The sequence below is a fragment of the Centrocercus urophasianus genome, unplaced genomic scaffold (assembly GCF_019232065.1).
Source record: "Centrocercus urophasianus isolate 14NV4802_14NV808 unplaced genomic scaffold, USGS_Curo_1.0 seq_19, whole genome shotgun sequence".
NCBI lineage: Eukaryota > Metazoa > Chordata > Aves > Galliformes > Phasianidae > Centrocercus > Centrocercus urophasianus.
The window spans coordinates 13,398,158-13,415,212 of NW_024884744.1; the positions used below are offsets into that span (position 1 = coordinate 13,398,158).

General features: G+C 34.8%; 1 protein-coding gene across 2 annotated transcripts in view; it reads left to right on the forward strand.

Moving 5' to 3' along the window:
* The window catches only part of ATR (ATR serine/threonine kinase), a 36,213-nt gene that overhangs the window by 9,758 nt on the left and 9,400 nt on the right, over positions 1-17,055 (forward strand). For both annotated transcript variants that reach the window (XM_042820901.1, XM_042820902.1), the window contains exons 14-35: positions 300-467; positions 1,136-1,330; positions 1,675-1,860; positions 2,275-2,367; positions 3,888-4,018; positions 4,209-4,352; positions 5,551-5,644; positions 6,182-6,307; positions 6,977-7,183; positions 7,417-7,530; positions 8,467-8,582; positions 8,909-9,029; positions 9,853-9,990; positions 11,105-11,312; positions 11,760-11,938; positions 12,830-12,994; positions 13,282-13,373; positions 13,919-14,010; positions 14,413-14,590; positions 15,239-15,415; positions 15,750-15,909; positions 16,442-16,621. In XM_042820901.1, the coding sequence (XP_042676835.1) occupies positions 300-467; positions 1,136-1,330; positions 1,675-1,860; positions 2,275-2,367; positions 3,888-4,018; positions 4,209-4,352; positions 5,551-5,644; positions 6,182-6,307; positions 6,977-7,183; positions 7,417-7,530; positions 8,467-8,582; positions 8,909-9,029; positions 9,853-9,990; positions 11,105-11,312; positions 11,760-11,938; positions 12,830-12,994; positions 13,282-13,373; positions 13,919-14,010; positions 14,413-14,590; positions 15,239-15,415; positions 15,750-15,909; positions 16,442-16,621 (3,264 nt within the window). The remainder of the gene's footprint in view (positions 1-299; positions 468-1,135; positions 1,331-1,674; positions 1,861-2,274; positions 2,368-3,887; positions 4,019-4,208; positions 4,353-5,550; positions 5,645-6,181; positions 6,308-6,976; positions 7,184-7,416; positions 7,531-8,466; positions 8,583-8,908; positions 9,030-9,852; positions 9,991-11,104; positions 11,313-11,759; positions 11,939-12,829; positions 12,995-13,281; positions 13,374-13,918; positions 14,011-14,412; positions 14,591-15,238; positions 15,416-15,749; positions 15,910-16,441; positions 16,622-17,055) is intronic.

The following is a 17,055-nucleotide window of genomic DNA, read 5'->3' on the forward strand; positions in this document are numbered from 1 at the left end:
AACTTTATTACAGGCATAATAATGATGGTTAACATTAGCTAAAGACAGAAATTCTGCTTAAAGTAAAAAATACTGAAGTCAGATTTCTCTAGTTTTGAATGTTCCATTTTGAGTTGTGTGCAGCATCTGAGCCTCTGATTGCAAAATGAAATGCCATTATTAATTCAGTTCTGTCATGAAATAATAATCTTGGATCTATGCACAATACATGAGAAACAAAAACAGATACATAAAAAGAATGAAACTCATTGGGAGTGAAAAGAGGGAATAATATTTAATATCTATTTCTTCATGCTCAGTTTCTAGTGGAATCCCTGCACTCCAGCCAGATGGCAGTATTGAGTGCTCCGTGCCAGGGTAATGAGCTGCACAAACAAGAAGCTGCTCACCAGAGAGAAATGGCTCTGGACATGTTGTCTGAGATTGCTAATGTGTTTGACTTCCCAGATCTAAATCGCTTTTTGTCAGTAAGTTGGTTAGTCCCTTTTACTACTACTTTTGTGGGGGGCTGTTTGTATGCTTGTGGATTACTCTTAAGTCCATGTTCCTTTTTGATGAGTGCTACAGATCTGATAATTTTTCTCTAGTTGCTGTTTGTTATATTTAGAATGATTCTGGATTGCTGGAACTTAAGAGCTCAAGTATGGAGGAATTGTTTTATAAAAGAGATGCAGTGATGACTCAGCTAATTCAAGTATGATGTTTAATGAACTGTCTGTAGTCTAGAGTGCTAATTGAGTATATCTACATTGATTTAGTGCACTGGAAGGGATTCTTTGTAAAATACAAATAAAACAATCGATGAAGCTATGTAAGGTTCAGATAAGCATCTCACTTTTATTTGGATGTTTTAGTACTGGTTAGATTAAAAAAAAAAAAAAAGACAAAAACAAAACCCAACAATTATTTTAACTGCTTTTTAGATGAAATGTTTCCATCTCAAGTTCTTTCTCTTTAACTATGGCCACACGTAAGAATGTAGATATATGTTGACCAGGACTTGGATTTGGTGTCTTTGGAGGGGGATTTGGTCTGTATTTGTTTTATGTATGGGTTATTTTGATTTGGTTTAATTTAATTCTGGGTTTTATTTTGCTGTTTGCTTTTTTTAATTTATTTGTGTTTAATTCATCAGCGGACCCTGCAAGTGTTGCTGCCTGACCTTGCAGCCAAGGCCAGTCCTGCAGCCTCCATCCTTATTCGAACCATAGCAAAACAACTGAACGTAAACCGAAGAGAGATTTTAATCAACAACTTCAAATACATCTTCTCTCACTTGGTCTGTTCCTGCTCTAAGGATGAGCTTGAGCGGGCACTTCATTACCTCAAGGTAAATTAATATTTGTTCTGTTCAGATGCAGATGGAGAGCAATGGTGGATGAACAGTGAATTTTCTTCTTTCTGCTTAATCTAAATAAAAGTATTGCAAAGCATAGCTGGGGAAATAGGTGAAGAAGTTCTTTCGTTATTGTTTATCATCTGTTTCATTAGCTCTGAGTAACTGTTGTGAGGTATTTTGTGAACGTGAAAACTCTGAAGACTTGGATGATGTGATGTTGACCTGACTGGGAGTTTTCTCTATGATTCTTGTGGTAAATCAGAGTCCATTGCTCCCTGTCTGTGTGTGCTAATTTCACTGTGGTGAAAGTAAGGCTTGTTTTTTGTTGATTATAGAATGAGACTGAGATCGAACTGGGCAGCTTGTTGAGACAGGACTACCAGGGACTGCATAATGAATTATTGCTACGTATAGGAGAGCACTATCAGCAAGTATTCAATGGCTTGTCAATATTGGCTTCATTTGCATCTCATGATGATCCCTATCAGGGACCTAGGGAAATAACGTCACCTGAGCAAATGGTAAGTACACCAAAATATTCATTTGGTTTTGTTTAATATAAATATTTTTAATCTGGAGTCTAGGAGTGAAGACAACTTGATGTTTAACTTAGAAATCCTATTTGAGACAGAAGTGAAGATGCTGTCATTGCATATCAACTGTTCCTCTAATACAAAGATGCACGACAAGAATGCATTAAATTTAAAAAAAAAAAAAAAAAAAAAAAAAAACAAAAAAAAAACCAAACCACAGCATAATAGGGATGTCTTTCATGAACACTGCTACTTAAGGAACAGTATACATTTCTAGGGATCTTTGTCAGAATTACCATTTCGTACTTGCTGTTTCATTACTTAAACTGAGCAATTTAGCAATGTGTTAACAGTAATTTTACTTGGTTTTTACTTTTTCACTTTTTTTCCCCCTCTCTACAGGCTGATTATCTGCAGCCTAAATTGCTTGGTATCTTGGCTTTTTTTAACATGCAATTATTGAGTTCTAGTGTGGGCATTGAGGATAAAAAAATGGTACGTAAAATTAATATGAACATTAAAACCAAGAAGTAAGAACTACTTCAGTACTCCAGGCTTGCTTTTGTGGCTGGGTAGTTGTCAAGGAAGGCTCAAAAAACAATGAGGTTTATGCATGATTCTTTAAAACTGGTGATCTCACTGTGGGCTGGACTACTGTGTAAACTCAGAAGTATGCTTTTCTTTTCCTCTTTACTGGTCGGCTAATGTACATAACTGAGTCACATACGGTGAATAACACGTCACTCACTCAGTAATTGCTGAGGAGCAATCCAAGTGTTTTACATTTACAAAACAAACATGAAAGAAATGACGTGGAGGGGTATGGGAGTCAAGGATTTGAGGGCCTTGAAGTACAAACCTAAAATTACTGCTGAAAGAAAATAGAATGATGCAAATCTAAGGGAAATTGGGTTTGACTTGTAAGCTCAAAGGAGCTATAAGTAGCAAAACAAGAGGGAGACTTGAAAAATGAGAACTCACAGCTTGGCACTTAAGACAAACTCTGCAAATAGTGCTGTGCTGAGTCTGTATACTTCTAACTGTAAGGGAGACCTTTTAGCTACCACACAGAGGCAGGATAGGTAACTTATTTAGGCAGCTATGCAGTCCTGGAGCACATAACGTTGTTGTTTATAGGCTTGCTGTATTTTCTCTGGTGTTCTCTTTCTAGCTTTTTGCTTCTGAGGTATTCTTATTGTCGTACTGTCATTTATTAACCATTTGTACTGATGCTTTCTGAATTTCTTCCTTTACGTATCATTTCTTATCTTGTACCTGCTATTATTTCAATTTTTTTTTTCTTTTTTGTTGTTGTTTGTTTTGTTTTTCCATGAGTGTATGAGGATCTTCCCTCCAAAGACCTTTTATCAGGATCTGGTTTCTTCCTCTGATAACTGATGTGTCATGCTGGGCGTTCTGCTGCCTTTGTCAACCACAGTGTGACTGTGACTGAAGTATCTCCTACTTTTTTCTTTCTCGCGTCTTATTATTTCTCTTAAATCATTCATCAGTCTCAGTGGCAGCTAACCTGTAAACTATTCCCTGAAGCTTGCTATCAATTCTTCTATAAGTTTTACGTCAGTTCTCTTTGTTTTTAAATGCAATTTTGTTTTCTCTGTTTTCCAAATGTCTGCTTTACAACTTCTTGAACTTTGGTTGTCGATCATCAGATTTCTGTAACTGTAAACTCCTTTGGTGTCTCAGTTCTTCCCTCATGAATCTGTTGACCATCTAAACAGTTAAATTTTTATTGTAGCCCTGTCATTCCAGATGTCATTTCTTTTTCTCTAATTGGCAAATTATTTTTTGCAACATGAAACCGTATGTTTTTTAACTGGGATTTTTAAAGTAATATGTTTTTGTCTTGGGATAGACAGAAGGTGCAGTTTTATTACCTCACATGTTTAATGGGTATATGATGTCTTAATCCATGGTAGCTTGGTTGTATTGGTTGTTTGTAGGTGTTTTATTGAGAATCTAACACACCAAAATGTGTTTTTTTTCTTTACATATAGGCCCTAAACAGTCTTATGTCTTTAATGAAGCTTATGGGTCCCAAACACATCAGTTCAGTACGAGTGAAGATGATGACCACGCTGAGAACAGCTCTAAGATACAAGGACGACTTTCCAGAACTGTGTTGCAGGTGAACTGATCAAGTTCCTAAGCAGTGACATACAAGAGCATTTGTCCTTGAATGCTCTTGTTTTCTTTTAGACAGTAATCCAAAGCACAGAGCTGAAATACTTTACAATACTCCTCACAATTAACCTAAAATATCTTTATGCAGTGAATAATCATTGATTGCTGTTGTTTTTGTGTGTTTTCTTGTGTAGGGCCTGGGACTGTTTTGTTCGAAGCCTGGACCATTCATACCTTGGCTCCCTGCTTAGCCATGTGATAGTAGCTTTGTTGCCTCTTATACATATCCAGCCAAAGGAAACTACAGCAGTATTTTACTTTCTCATAGTTGAGAACAGGTACCACACAAAATATTTTCACTTCGTTAGCTCCTGTAATAGGAATTGCACTGAATGAAATTTGTCCAGTACTGAGATCAGAAAATTTAGCATTTTTCTGTGAAGTAATAACTTGTTTTATAAAATTTCTACTGTAAGTTTCAATAAGATTTTGAAATTTGACAAAGGATACCCTCATCTGAAAAGATATTCTTTCATTGACCTCATTAAAAATATATGATAGTGTGGCCAAGTTACAGCCTCTTCAGAGTGCTTCCCCTGACATCACTACTGAGCTTGTTTTCAGATTCTGTGTTTTTGTTATTGGAATGGAAAACAGTTTGCATCTACGGGTCATGCAGGCAGAATAACAGTGACTGCTAGCATTTATCCTAAGGTGGGGAGAAGTATACAGAGTGGTAACAGGAAGGAAATGAAGTCTTTATTTGACTCTGTTTTACAAATTAGAGTCATCATTATGGAGAGCACAGAATTGATCACATCCTTTTTGCATATGATCACACCATCTAAGAGAAAATCAAGGTGTATTACTTATTTTTTTTTGTTTGTTTGTTTTTTGATACTTTTTTTTTTTTTTTTAAGATTTGAATTATCATGACTTGATCTTTTAAGCACAGTGTTGGGTCTTAATTTTTATTCATGTTATTTTTTGTAACAGAATTCTCTAGGAATGGTCAGAGTTTATATTTTGATTACTTTCATTGGGTTTTAATTTTCCTTGCATTTATCATAGCAACAGTTGGCAAAACAAAAGGAGATGTTTTGAATAACAAGGCTTTTGTTGCAGCCTATGGCAGCAAAATTGAAATAGATTCCTTCTTGTTAGTAAAAGAGAACTCATTTTTTGGTCATTTGTTTTCACATTAGAAAAAGTGAAATTGGTTCAAAACCAAATGGGATTATCCCACCTTTTTGAGTAAGGAGTATGGGACCTGATGGAGGTAAATGGCAACCTTGAAAGTGATGGAGTTAGAGAGTAATTTAAAGCATAGAGAAGAAATATCTGTATCTTTCAGTAAAAAGACAAATAAATTGTTTTATATGTACACTTAAATGCAAAACTATGTGGAGTGTTTTTCTGCTTTTCAAGTTTTTGCTTTTTCTGGTTATTATAATTTACTGTTTTAATGGTTTTTTATGACTTTTCAGATCCAACTAATGTTTGAAATGTTCTTTGCAATATTTCTGTGACTGTTAGGGATACAGTGCGGGACTTCTTACATGAGATATATTTTCTGCCTGACCTTCCGGAACTAAAGGAAATTCAAGTAGTCCTTCAGGAATATCGAAAGGTATAGCTTCTTTGTTTCTTTGTTTCTAGTGTTTCAGGTGGATTCATGTGGAGCAAGAAAAATGTTCTTAAAATCTTGTTAAGCAAGAATAGAATTTATTTGCTTACAAAATAGAACTTTTGTATCTGAGGAATGTTTTATAGATTCTCTGAATTCCAACTTTGCAACTTTTTGAGATAAAATAATGTATAAGGTTAAAAAAGGTGGTTGACTATGGAAATGAATTTGTTGCTGAATTCATTACTTTTAATTTAACCCCACATCTGTCCCAAATCCCAAATCTGTTTATTTTTATTATTAGTTGGTAGTCTATCCCTTGTACTTATCTTCTGAAGGCAAGCTAAAGAGATAGGAGGTAGCAAGTATTTAGTAGAAATGTTTTTGTTTGTTTTGAAGTGCAAACATAGCCCCTTTTAGCTGAGAATGTTGGTAGAAGAATAGGCTTTTGTATGTCTCCTTTCTTATGTTCTTTGAAATGCTGTTTAACTGTGTTCCTATTAGATTAGATTTGAATTTCTTATGTCATGTCTCATTCAGGAATCCTCCAAAAGCACTGACTTACAGACGACGCTGCAGCTGTCCATGAGAGCTATTCAGCATGAGAACGTGGATGTCCGTATCCATGCACTTACCAGCCTGAAAGAAACGTTGTACAGAAATCAGGTATTAAAACCCTCTTCAGTTAATTTCAAGTGTTCTCAAAGGAGCCTCTGGACCATCAACTTTAATGTTACTGTGTTTGCATGAGCTGTGTTATTCTCCTGAACTTATTAATCTAAATGTTACTTAATATGAAAGGCAGAAGGGATTCTTTTCCATTGTGTCACCACATAACATATAATTTAAAATCCGTCTTTATATGATGCTGATTCAGCAAGAATATTGGTATATTTCTTATCTAAGATGCCAATGTTTTCAGTTGATTTTGAAGGTTTGTTCTTTGTTAGAACATGTACAGTTTTTGCATCAATATCAAGGAATTTTATGAGACTGCAGTATTTTAAAGTAAGTGGTATGTGACCACCTTATACCATTCATTTTTTAAAATTTCTTTCTCCCTTCTCTGCCTTCCATCAAGAAAAGCTTGAATCTCTTGATCATGTTCAAATAAATTATCTGGACATGTACAAACTGCAAAGATATTGCTTTACAAATCTATATGTTTATGATTGGGTTATAGTTATTCAGATCTTGTTATTTTCATGACAAACCTAACATCACGGGCAGATAAAATCTGATGTAAGAGGTGACAATGTTGTATAAAAACCTGTCTTTCTCTCTTTTTCTCTTTTTTTTTCTTCTTTTTTTTTTTTTTTCCCTTAAACTTCCTAGGAAAAATTGGTGAAGTATGTAACAGACAGTGAAACTGTAGAGCCAGTCATCTCTCAGTTGGTTACTGTACTTCTAATTGGCTGTCAGGATGCAAATTCTCATGCCCGGCTACTCTGTGGGGAATGTTTAGGTGAACTGGGAGCCATAGACCCTGGCAGGCTGGATTTTTCAACGAGTGAAACTCAAGGAAAAGATTTTACATTTGTGGTAAGAGGTGTTTCTGTAGTATTTTGTTCAGTATTAAATGTTTGTGGGATTTCATTTGTTTAATTATTTTAAATGTGTGGGACTAGGAAACCTCAGCTTTTGGCTCTTAGAAAATCTCTGCCTGCTTTGTCATCTAAACCACCTTAGAGACAGACTTCGAAGTGACTATCTGGAGATTAAAGGTACAGCTATTACTTTGTTGTAGTAAAATTGGCTTTGTGTTTGTGATTGAGGCTGGTGTGGAGGATCCAAATTTTGCCTATGGATTATTGATGGAACTGACTAGAGCATTTCTTGCTTATGCTGATAATGTTCGTGCTCAGGATTCTGCTGCGTACGCCATTCAGGTAAGATTCAATGTTAGATGTTCTTTTATCTTCACAAGTTACTTCCTATCACACTGAATGCAGAATTATGCAATTTTAAATATGTACATTCTGAAGTATGTGTTTAAATAGTTGAACCATCATTTGATACAGTTTTAAATTGCATTGTAAAAGTGATACAGGATAGTGATTTTTTTTTTTTTTTTTTTTTTCTTTAAATTCCTCATTGCTCACTTGCCCATTAGAATTCAGGGGAGCTGATGAAAAGAAGTATCTTAGTGAAAGCATAGATTTGTTTTTGTTGTGTTATCTGAGGAGAGATATGGTGTTTCAGAGGCTACTAACAGTGTATACGTAGTGATTCAAGGTGTAATTCCAAGACTGCTGACTTGAAAATTGTGCATGTAAGCAGAGGTGAAAAACAGCAAATACTCCTAGGAGGATTTCTGCTTACTCTTCTAAAGAGGCAGTAGAAATCAAATATGCTCTAATTTTAAGACAGTAGCCTTCTGTGCTGGTTTGCTAACTCCAGGCTGACTTTTTTCTTACTTTTTTTAATCTTTGTGAAAGCTACAATTTCACAAACTTTGTGAAAGGAGGATTTCCTAGATCCAGTAGAAAATGGCCCCATACGGTCAGCGGATTAAATTAGTTCTTGCACCAGAAGGATTCAGACTAACTTCTGGGCCTTGTTTATTGGCAGATGTGAAGAAAATGAGATAATGTGGCCCAAGCACCAACTAGAGAATCTGGGAAATCACTAGTTTGTTAGAATCAACTCGTGGTTAGTAATAACATTCATCCAAATCTGGATGAAAATGTTGCAGTTAAAAAATTTCTAACTTCAGCATTCTGTAATTTGTATCTCATTACTTCTGTGTGTATACCAGTTCTCTTTATTACTGCAGTCATCAAATTTTTAATACTAACTTATTCATGTAAACTATGTCTTTACAGGAGCTATTGTCTATTTATGACTGTAGAGAGACAAACAGTGACTGCCCAGGCTCCAGGCTTTGGAGGAGATTTCCTGAGCACGTGCAGGAAATCTTGGAACCTCACTTAAATACACGGTATAGGACAACTCATGCAATTTTTTTACATAACAGTTTTAAGACTATTTGTCTTCCAAGCAGAAATTAGTTTTAAGACTTGTTTCAACAACACTTGGAAGTATACTTTAAAGTCCTGGGAGCACGTTCGATTGTTTCGTTTCTAAATGTTCTAGAATTAAAAGCATGTTGACTACTGAGAGTGTTAATTGTCTTCTTCCTTTAAAGAGGATTCCAGCTGGGGAACTTTATAGTGAATGGCGTGATGTTGTTTTTTGTTTGGTTGGTTTTTCTTTGCTATGTGTATTTATTAAAATATTACTTCATAAAATATTTTAAAATTACAGGTACAAGAGTTATCAAAAGGCTATAGATTGGTCAAAGATGAGGAAGCCTATTTACCTAAGCAAATTAGGTGACAATTTTGCAGAATGGTCAGCAACTTGGGCAGGTTACCTTATAACAAAGGTAGGAGAATAAGTCTGCTTTATATTGCTATATACAAAACACAACATTTTAACTGTACTTCAGTTTCTGAAAGTAAGGGATGGGTGAGAGAAATATCCCTCTTCTCTGGAGATATCTTATAGTGCATACTGCAGACTTGCATCATCCCAGTAAAGATGAATCTTTCTTTCCCTAGCACCTTGTTCACTAGACAGACTTCATAGTGTGAAAGCCAAAATTCTAGGAATTTTGTCCAGAGTGTTGCATAGCTGCAGGCACTAAGAAATGCCTCTGAAAAGTGTCCGAAATGCTTCTGGAAAACCTTGAGTTATTCTGAAAGATTTCTTTCACCTCCCCACAGCTCATAGCACACAGAAAGTAATTATCTGTCTTTGTTGCTTTCTTTTCCTCTTTCCAACATCTAATAGGTCCATGGCAGTTCAATATCTAAACTGACCTCTTTCTCTTTTAAAGATAAGTTGATTGTCTTTATAACTTCGTATTCTTTTCATGCTTTAAGTGCAGATGAGAGATTCAAAGCAGTAGTAGATTCTTAGTCTGAAGTTTTTTTTTCCCACTGCCAGTTCTTACTGGCGTAGAAGACAAGGAAGAGTGGAACATGCAGGCAATACTTGCCTATTTGTTTTGTAGTATCAGCAATTCATTCATGCAGTGACAGCTCTCTGGCATCTCTGTTGCAGGTTGAAGTCTGAATTTTTTGTTGGAGTTGAGTATCTTAAATTCTGTTCCATTAAATAATTTTGTAATTGTCAACAAATAGAAACCTATTAATTATTCAGGCATTTGTAATTATGCTTTTCTTGAAAATACTGTTTTTCTGTAGGTACGACATGATCTTGCCAGAAAAGTTTTTGATTGCTGCAGTATTATGATGAAGAATGACTATAAAGTGACAATTTATTTGCTACCACACATCCTTGTTTACGTTTTGTTGGGATGCAGTGAGGAGGATCAACAAGAGGTAAGATGTATCAGTTGTTCTTAATGAGAACTTTCAGAATCTCTTCTTTCTAAGAGCTGATCAGCTCTGCAGAATTACTGTAGACCTCCATGAACAAATTATATAGATATCAAACAATTTTTTTGGACCTCTGTATTCTATGGGTTTCTTTGTTTCTTGTGGTTAATTCAGTGGGGCTTAGAAGAGCTACTGTGTCATTAATTATAATTAGAGTAGTACCAGGAGCTGGAGTAGTACAAAGAGAGAACACAGTGCAATGAAACAAAGGAATTAATTGAACATGTATGCTTCTGGGAATCTTAACCTCTAATTTTTTTCTTTCCCATGTATACACTTAGAATTTGCTTAGCCACAAGATTAACACAGAGCAGGAGTCATACGTGTCCTGTAGCAGAGCAGAGATAGGACTGTCACGTATATCTGAGAGTTAATCTTACTGTTAGTTGGAGTTAGCAGAAATTGAAGTGCATGAAAAATATAGGTTAAATTCCATTTGAAATTCTGAAATGAAAATACTTGTGTTGAAAGATTCTGGGTGTGTAGAAGTATGCAATTAGGAATGTAGTAATCTTTCTTGTATGAATGAGTACATCGATAACAACAGTCTGTCACGTATGCTAACTCATTGCTAACTTACTGCTATTGCTAACTCACTAACTATTGCTAACATTGTCTAACTCACTGCCTTACTGAAATGATCAGTAAGCAGGACTTTCAGCATATTATGTACTTAAATAAAGTACATCTGCAATGTAGTTAAGGTAGTCGATAGTTAAGTCAGCTATCATTTGATTTGTACTTGCAGCAGAATTACAGCAGCATTCATTGTGTTTTGAAACCTAAAATTCCAGTGATCGTGATATTTTCTGAATCCAAGGGTGTGCTTTTCAAATAATTCATCACTATCTAGAATCTTCTGGTGACTGCTTCTTGGTTTGTCATTTTTTTCCTCTTAAGGTGACAAGACTAACAGAGTTTATAAATAAAACCAACATTATTAAAATATACAATTAAAATGTTTACTACTTTCATTTATTGAATGTTAACTGCAGTTTCCTGATATTTTCATGTCTGTATGGTGCTTCTGTCTTTTATCACATTAATGCCTGTGTAGGTTTACATGGAAATTATGGCTGTCCTGAAACATGATGATCAGTGTAGCAGGAGACTTCAAGACAGTGCATCTGATCTAAGCCAGCTGAGCACGCAGACAGTGTTCTCCATGCTTGATCATCTTACTCAGTGGGCTAGACACAAGTTTCAGATGCTTATTGCTGAAAAAAATACTAGCAAATCTAGCAAAGACAAAAGTGATCTAAAAAGTAAGTGATGCTTGTTTCATTTAAAATACCATTTACACTCTTCAAATAAACTTCAAGATGTTTTGCTTCACATTATGACAATGTAAGAATGTGATTTTGCTATAGTGTTACTCTTTTTTATGATTTCTTACTGTCATGTTGTGATTTCCTCAAACCCATGTGATTTCATTATTTTGAGTCCTATTTTAAGAAACATTGAAATTATAAAATGAAATATTAATGTTTTGGTAGCTTTCTAAACATCCAGTTTATTGCATGCTGTCTTGCAAGATATAGGAGCTCAGCAGTATTGTTTTTTTTTAATGAATTTACTGTTGACAGGAAAACGTGTTTAAATCAGTTTATCTCACTAAATTTTGAAACAAATTAAGTAAATGCTGATGCATCAGGTAATTCTCACAAGTGGAACCTTGCTGACAGACTTCTAAAGACGATTTTATTTTGTAGCTTCAAGCCAGGACTGTGGAGAATATCAGAACGTGACACGCTTTTTAGACCTGATACCTCAAGATACCCTGGCTGTGGCTTCTTTTCGCTCTAAGGCTTACACGAGGGCTGTGATGCATTTTGAGTCATTCATCACAGAGAAAAAACAAAATATTCAGGAGCATCTTGGATTTCTGCAGGTTCTGTAGTTCCTTTGAGCGTTTGTTTTATTTTAGAATAAAAATAGACATATAGATGTATAAAACTTTGTCAGACTATTCTTTGGAATGGAAAGAAGAAAAGATGTACACGTGCTCTTGCTGTTGAATGCAAGTGTGTTTGTGATCTTTCAGCAGTATGTAGCATTTGCCCTTACTTGGCATGCTTCCTTTATTTGGAAAGGAAGGAAAAAAATCTAGAAGATCGTAAAATCTTGAAAATAGTTGATTTTTTTTATTATCCTTGTTATTGAATGTGTGGCTCCTTGTTATTGAATGTGTAGCTTTTATTCCTTTCAGTTAACACTATGTCTTTTGTCACAGAAAGCACAGCCAAGTATAAAAACGTAACAGCAACAAAAAAAAATTGAAAGAAGGCTGAGTGATTTATTATGAAGTAGAGAGAGAGCTAACACTAAGGATGTTCAAAAGGATTCCAACTGTTCTTAAGAAATATTCTAACCTGTGAAATAAGCCTCTCATGGTTTATATTCCACAGTGGCTTCTCAAATTTGCAAAACTGTGTCGTATGATGCTTTTCCACCATCAGTAATCTGCAGCTTCATATATAATTTTAGCATAGGATATTTATTTTGTCCTTTTTAAAAAAAAACTTGTTATTAAGGTATGGGATCACGACTGTTGCAATACACTAAACAAAAGGGGGGCTTATCATTGGAATTAAAAAAAAAAAAAAAAGCAGAAGAAAAAAGTACATCAAAACTGATGTTTACAGTGAAAACTTCAAGCAAAAACCTTCTACAGTAGTTTGCCTTGTTTTCAATAAGATGTGTGATTCTGAACATGTTATATGCTAAGTACCTTCTTGTGTAAGGAGCTGTTTTTGATGTCCATTTCTCTTCTTGAATAAAGAAATTGTATGCTGCAATGCATGAGCCAGATGGAGTAGCTGGAGTGAGTGCAATTCGGAAAGCAGAACCATCTCTCAAGGAACAAATCCTCGAACATGAAAGTATTGGCTTGTTAAGAGATGCTACAGCCTGTTATGATAGGGCTATCCAACTAGAACCTGATCAGGTAAACGTGACAGATACATACATATTTATATAATCTTCCACAATACGGTGATTAACTAATACATACGAGTGCCAAAAAATACCTCTTGAGTATATTCTTTACAATGTTTAAGTAAAATATGACTTAAGTAAGAGTTTTCTGTGACAGTTGCTGAGTGATGTATTACTATTTGGAAGTGTCTTATCAACTGCAACAGATCTCTTATTGGGTTCATATTGTAATTTGCAGGCTTTGGTTAATAGTTGATGATTGTTTTTGTCCAGATTTGTTTCTTTTCCCATTTCTAGATTATTCATTACCATGGTGTAGTGAAGTCCATGTTAGGCCTTGGTCAATTATCTACTGTAATTACTCAAGTGAATGGAGTACTTGCAAACAGGTAATATGAGTGTTTAATGCAATGTTTGAGTAATACGTATTTCTTGTATTAACCCTGTTTATTGCTAGTCATGTTCGTGCTTTATCAAGCGAATCCAGCTGGCAGTGTGAAGCTGGGCAACTTCATCTACTTTGTCTATAAATTGCTTATTTTAAGATTTTCCCAGGTTTAGTACATTATCTGAGTTGCATGCAGTATTGAGATCTACTTTAAAAAACAGAATCCTTCATTTCTCAGTGTCTTATTACTTGTTCCATAGCTGTTCCGTAGTCTAATAAAAAGCTAGTAGTCTTTAAAATATACCATAAAAGTCAAGTATACTACCTGGAAATTGAATTTGTGAGATCCTGGTGTATAATTTCTATTTTTTCATCAGTGCATATCCTTTGGGTTTACTGAATTCTAATAAAAGTAAAGCTTCCTTCACTTCTTTTGAAGCAAAACAGAATTCATATAAGAAATATTTACTGTATTTCTAATATAATATAAAATAGAAATAATGTATGAGAAATGAAAAAATTAATTCTCTTGTTTTGTTTGAATAGGTCTGAATGGATTTCTGAATTGAACACGTATAGAGTTGAAGCAGCCTGGAAGCTGTCACAGTGGGATTTACTGGAGAACTATTTGGCTTCAGGTAAGCTATGTCAAAATAAGAATACTCTCTTGCATTTCTGACCAAGTGTATCTGTTAGCCTAATTTTAAATCAAAGGGCAGCTATTGCAGTTGTTCAGCTGTGGATTTAATTAGGAGGAGGATTGCTCCTGATGGTCTTCTAGATTTTGGGAATGTATTTGATTGTGAGCTATACAGTCTTTGAGTAGCAATTTGAATCGAGTACCAAGACCAAATTTCTTATGAGTTTATTTGGGATTGCAGTTGTGGGGTGGAATTACTGAGTGTTTCTAAAATGTGTTTAATTATTTCTGAGAGAAAGTTACTCTGAATATTTTTCATGTAGCATGGTAATATACACCAGCATGTTCAGGTTAAGATACCAAAGAAGCAAAGTTTTAAGAGGCTTTTTTCTCCCCAAAGATGTGAAGTCCACTGCTTGGAGTGTCAGATTAGGACATTTATTATTATCAGCCAAGAAGAAAAATGAAGTCGCGTTTTATGAGACGCTCAAGGTTGTTCGAGCAGAACAGATTGTGCCCCTTTCAGCAGCTAGCTTTGAAAGAGGATCCTATCAGCGAGGATATGAACACATTATCAGGTTTCTCATTTCCATAACGTATCACTATTTTTGATGTTAGAAATAATGTAATCGAATTTATGGTACCGATTCATATTTACTGTCATTCTTTTGCATACTCAGCCAACAGGCAACCTTTGATTAACTGGGAATTTACTTTCCCCATTTAATTTCCCTGTTAAAAAAAGTGTTCACAAAAAAAAATATTGGCTTCAGTCTTTAAAAACCAGTAACCAAGTTTATGTAGTCATTGGGTTATTAAAAAATAAATCATTGCATGGCATTCTTGACATAGCACTTATAGGCCAGTAGCTACCATGGCCTTAACTTCATTAACTTAAGAGCATAGTTTTTGATATATGCAATGGCCTAAAAGCATTCAGAAAAAATTAAGAATTGGAAGTCCATCCCTTTTAAGTAGCTTTTAATCAATTTTGAAGTAGGATTTTATATTAAATTAATATTTATTGAATATTTTTAATTTAAAAAAAAAATTCCTTTGCACTGTAGATGCATCTTTATGGCAGGACCTTTCATGAAACAAATCAATCAACATACTTTTAGAAAGAAAATAGCAAAACTTGTGTAAAACTTGTGTGTCTGCATACATGTGCATATATGTAAAAGCAATTTTCAATGACTTGTTTTGTTTTTATTTTACTACCACAGGTTGCATATGCTCTGTGAGTTGGAACATAGCATTGGACCAATGTTTCAGCAACCAGATGGTGAACACAGTAGAGATTCCCTGAATTGGTGTGCTCGTATTGAAATGACCCAGAATTCTTACAGAGCAAAAGAACCTATTCTAGCACTAAGAAGGGCTTTGCTTAGTCTTAGTAAAAGGTGAAAGCATGACTGTTTCTTGTATCTTGTTCTCAGACAGGTTCTGGCTTCTTGTATGCATGTCAGAATAGAGAAGATAAAACCATAGAAACTTACGTTGTAGACAAAAGCAGACCTCCTCCTATTCTTGTATTCAAAATGTAAGGGTATTTTGTGTAAGAAAAATAAGAGAAATGTAGGAAAAGAAAAAAAAACATTAAAAGAAAGATTTTAAACAGTTGCTGTATAGTATATAGCTCATCATGAAACTGGATTTGTGTTTCGATACTCTGTGACATTGTGAAGCTGCGTTTGTGACTAAAATTGTTCATTTCCTCCAAAAATGTCTTGGCAGCCAGGATTACAGTGAGCTTGTTGGTCAGTGTTGGCTCCAGAGTGCTAGAGTTGCAAGAAAAGCTGGTCATCATCAGACTGCATATAATGCTCTTCTGAATGCTGGGGAATCTACTCTTTCAGAACTTTATATAGAAAGAGCAAAGTGGCTCTGGTCCAAGGTAAGCAAAATAAAAACTGAATTTACTTTCTTACATGCAAGTAAATAACTTTTAATCTTGAAGAAAAAAAGAGACGTGGTCAGTCTGTGTAAGATAAAATACGTCACCTGGGACTGTGAACTTGTTCTGATTGCAGTTAAGCCATGGGAAGTTTTTGGCATCCAACTGCTGATCAGTTTTTTTTTTTTATCTGTTGACTTTTCTGGCAGCTGGGTATGAAATGCTTGGATTACCTGTTTCTGTTGATGCAACCTAGAGGAATTAAATTTTAATAGTAGGTCACTTTCAATTTCTATCGTTTTTACTAATCAGAGAGAGGCAGAAATGGGAGCAATTACAGTGCTATAGATCTAACAGGACAACGATGCAGAGTTGAGGAGATTTAAGAAGCATTTGAAGACAGTAACATTTAGTGACCACATGCAGAATGTTCTAGAACACTCAAGAACACAATTTTACTTTATTAACAGCTGTAAGTTGTTTTACATCTCTCTTATTTAAACTATCTAAAATGTTTTCCTCTTTCCGTTAGGGTGAGGTTCACCAAGCACTTATTGTTCTCCAGAAGGGAGTGGAGCTGTGTTTCCCTGAGAATAAAGCACCATGTAATACCAAAAATCAGCTCATCCATGGTCGTGCAACACTGCTGGTTGGTAGATTTATGGAAGAAACAGCTAACTTTGAAAGCAATGCAGTTATGAAAAAGTATAAGGTAATTCAATATGCTAAGTGTTAACAAGGCAGTAGTTTTTAATAATATGTCTTCTATCATTATGCTTCTGATGATGTTGACCAAACATAGCATTGCTGGGAGTAAGTGGTATGTGTGTAAATCTTGTAAAGATTTAACTGTCTAAATTAACTTAAATATGAAACATCAATCTGGAGAAAGCTACAATTCCAAAGTAAGGGAGCTAGAGGATGCTTGGTATAAATCTAAGTGAAAAATAAATAAATAAAATACAGGAGTTTGTGGATTTATTTATTTTAAATGCACATACAAATGTGGATTTCTCCCTAAAATGTTTAGACTGCTCTAAAAAGGCAGTGTAATTCTTCATTGTTGTGGTTGTCTTCGGTAGTGATGTAAAACTGTTCTTTGCTGGGAAAAAAAAAAAAAAAAAAAAAAAAAAAAAAAAAAAAAAA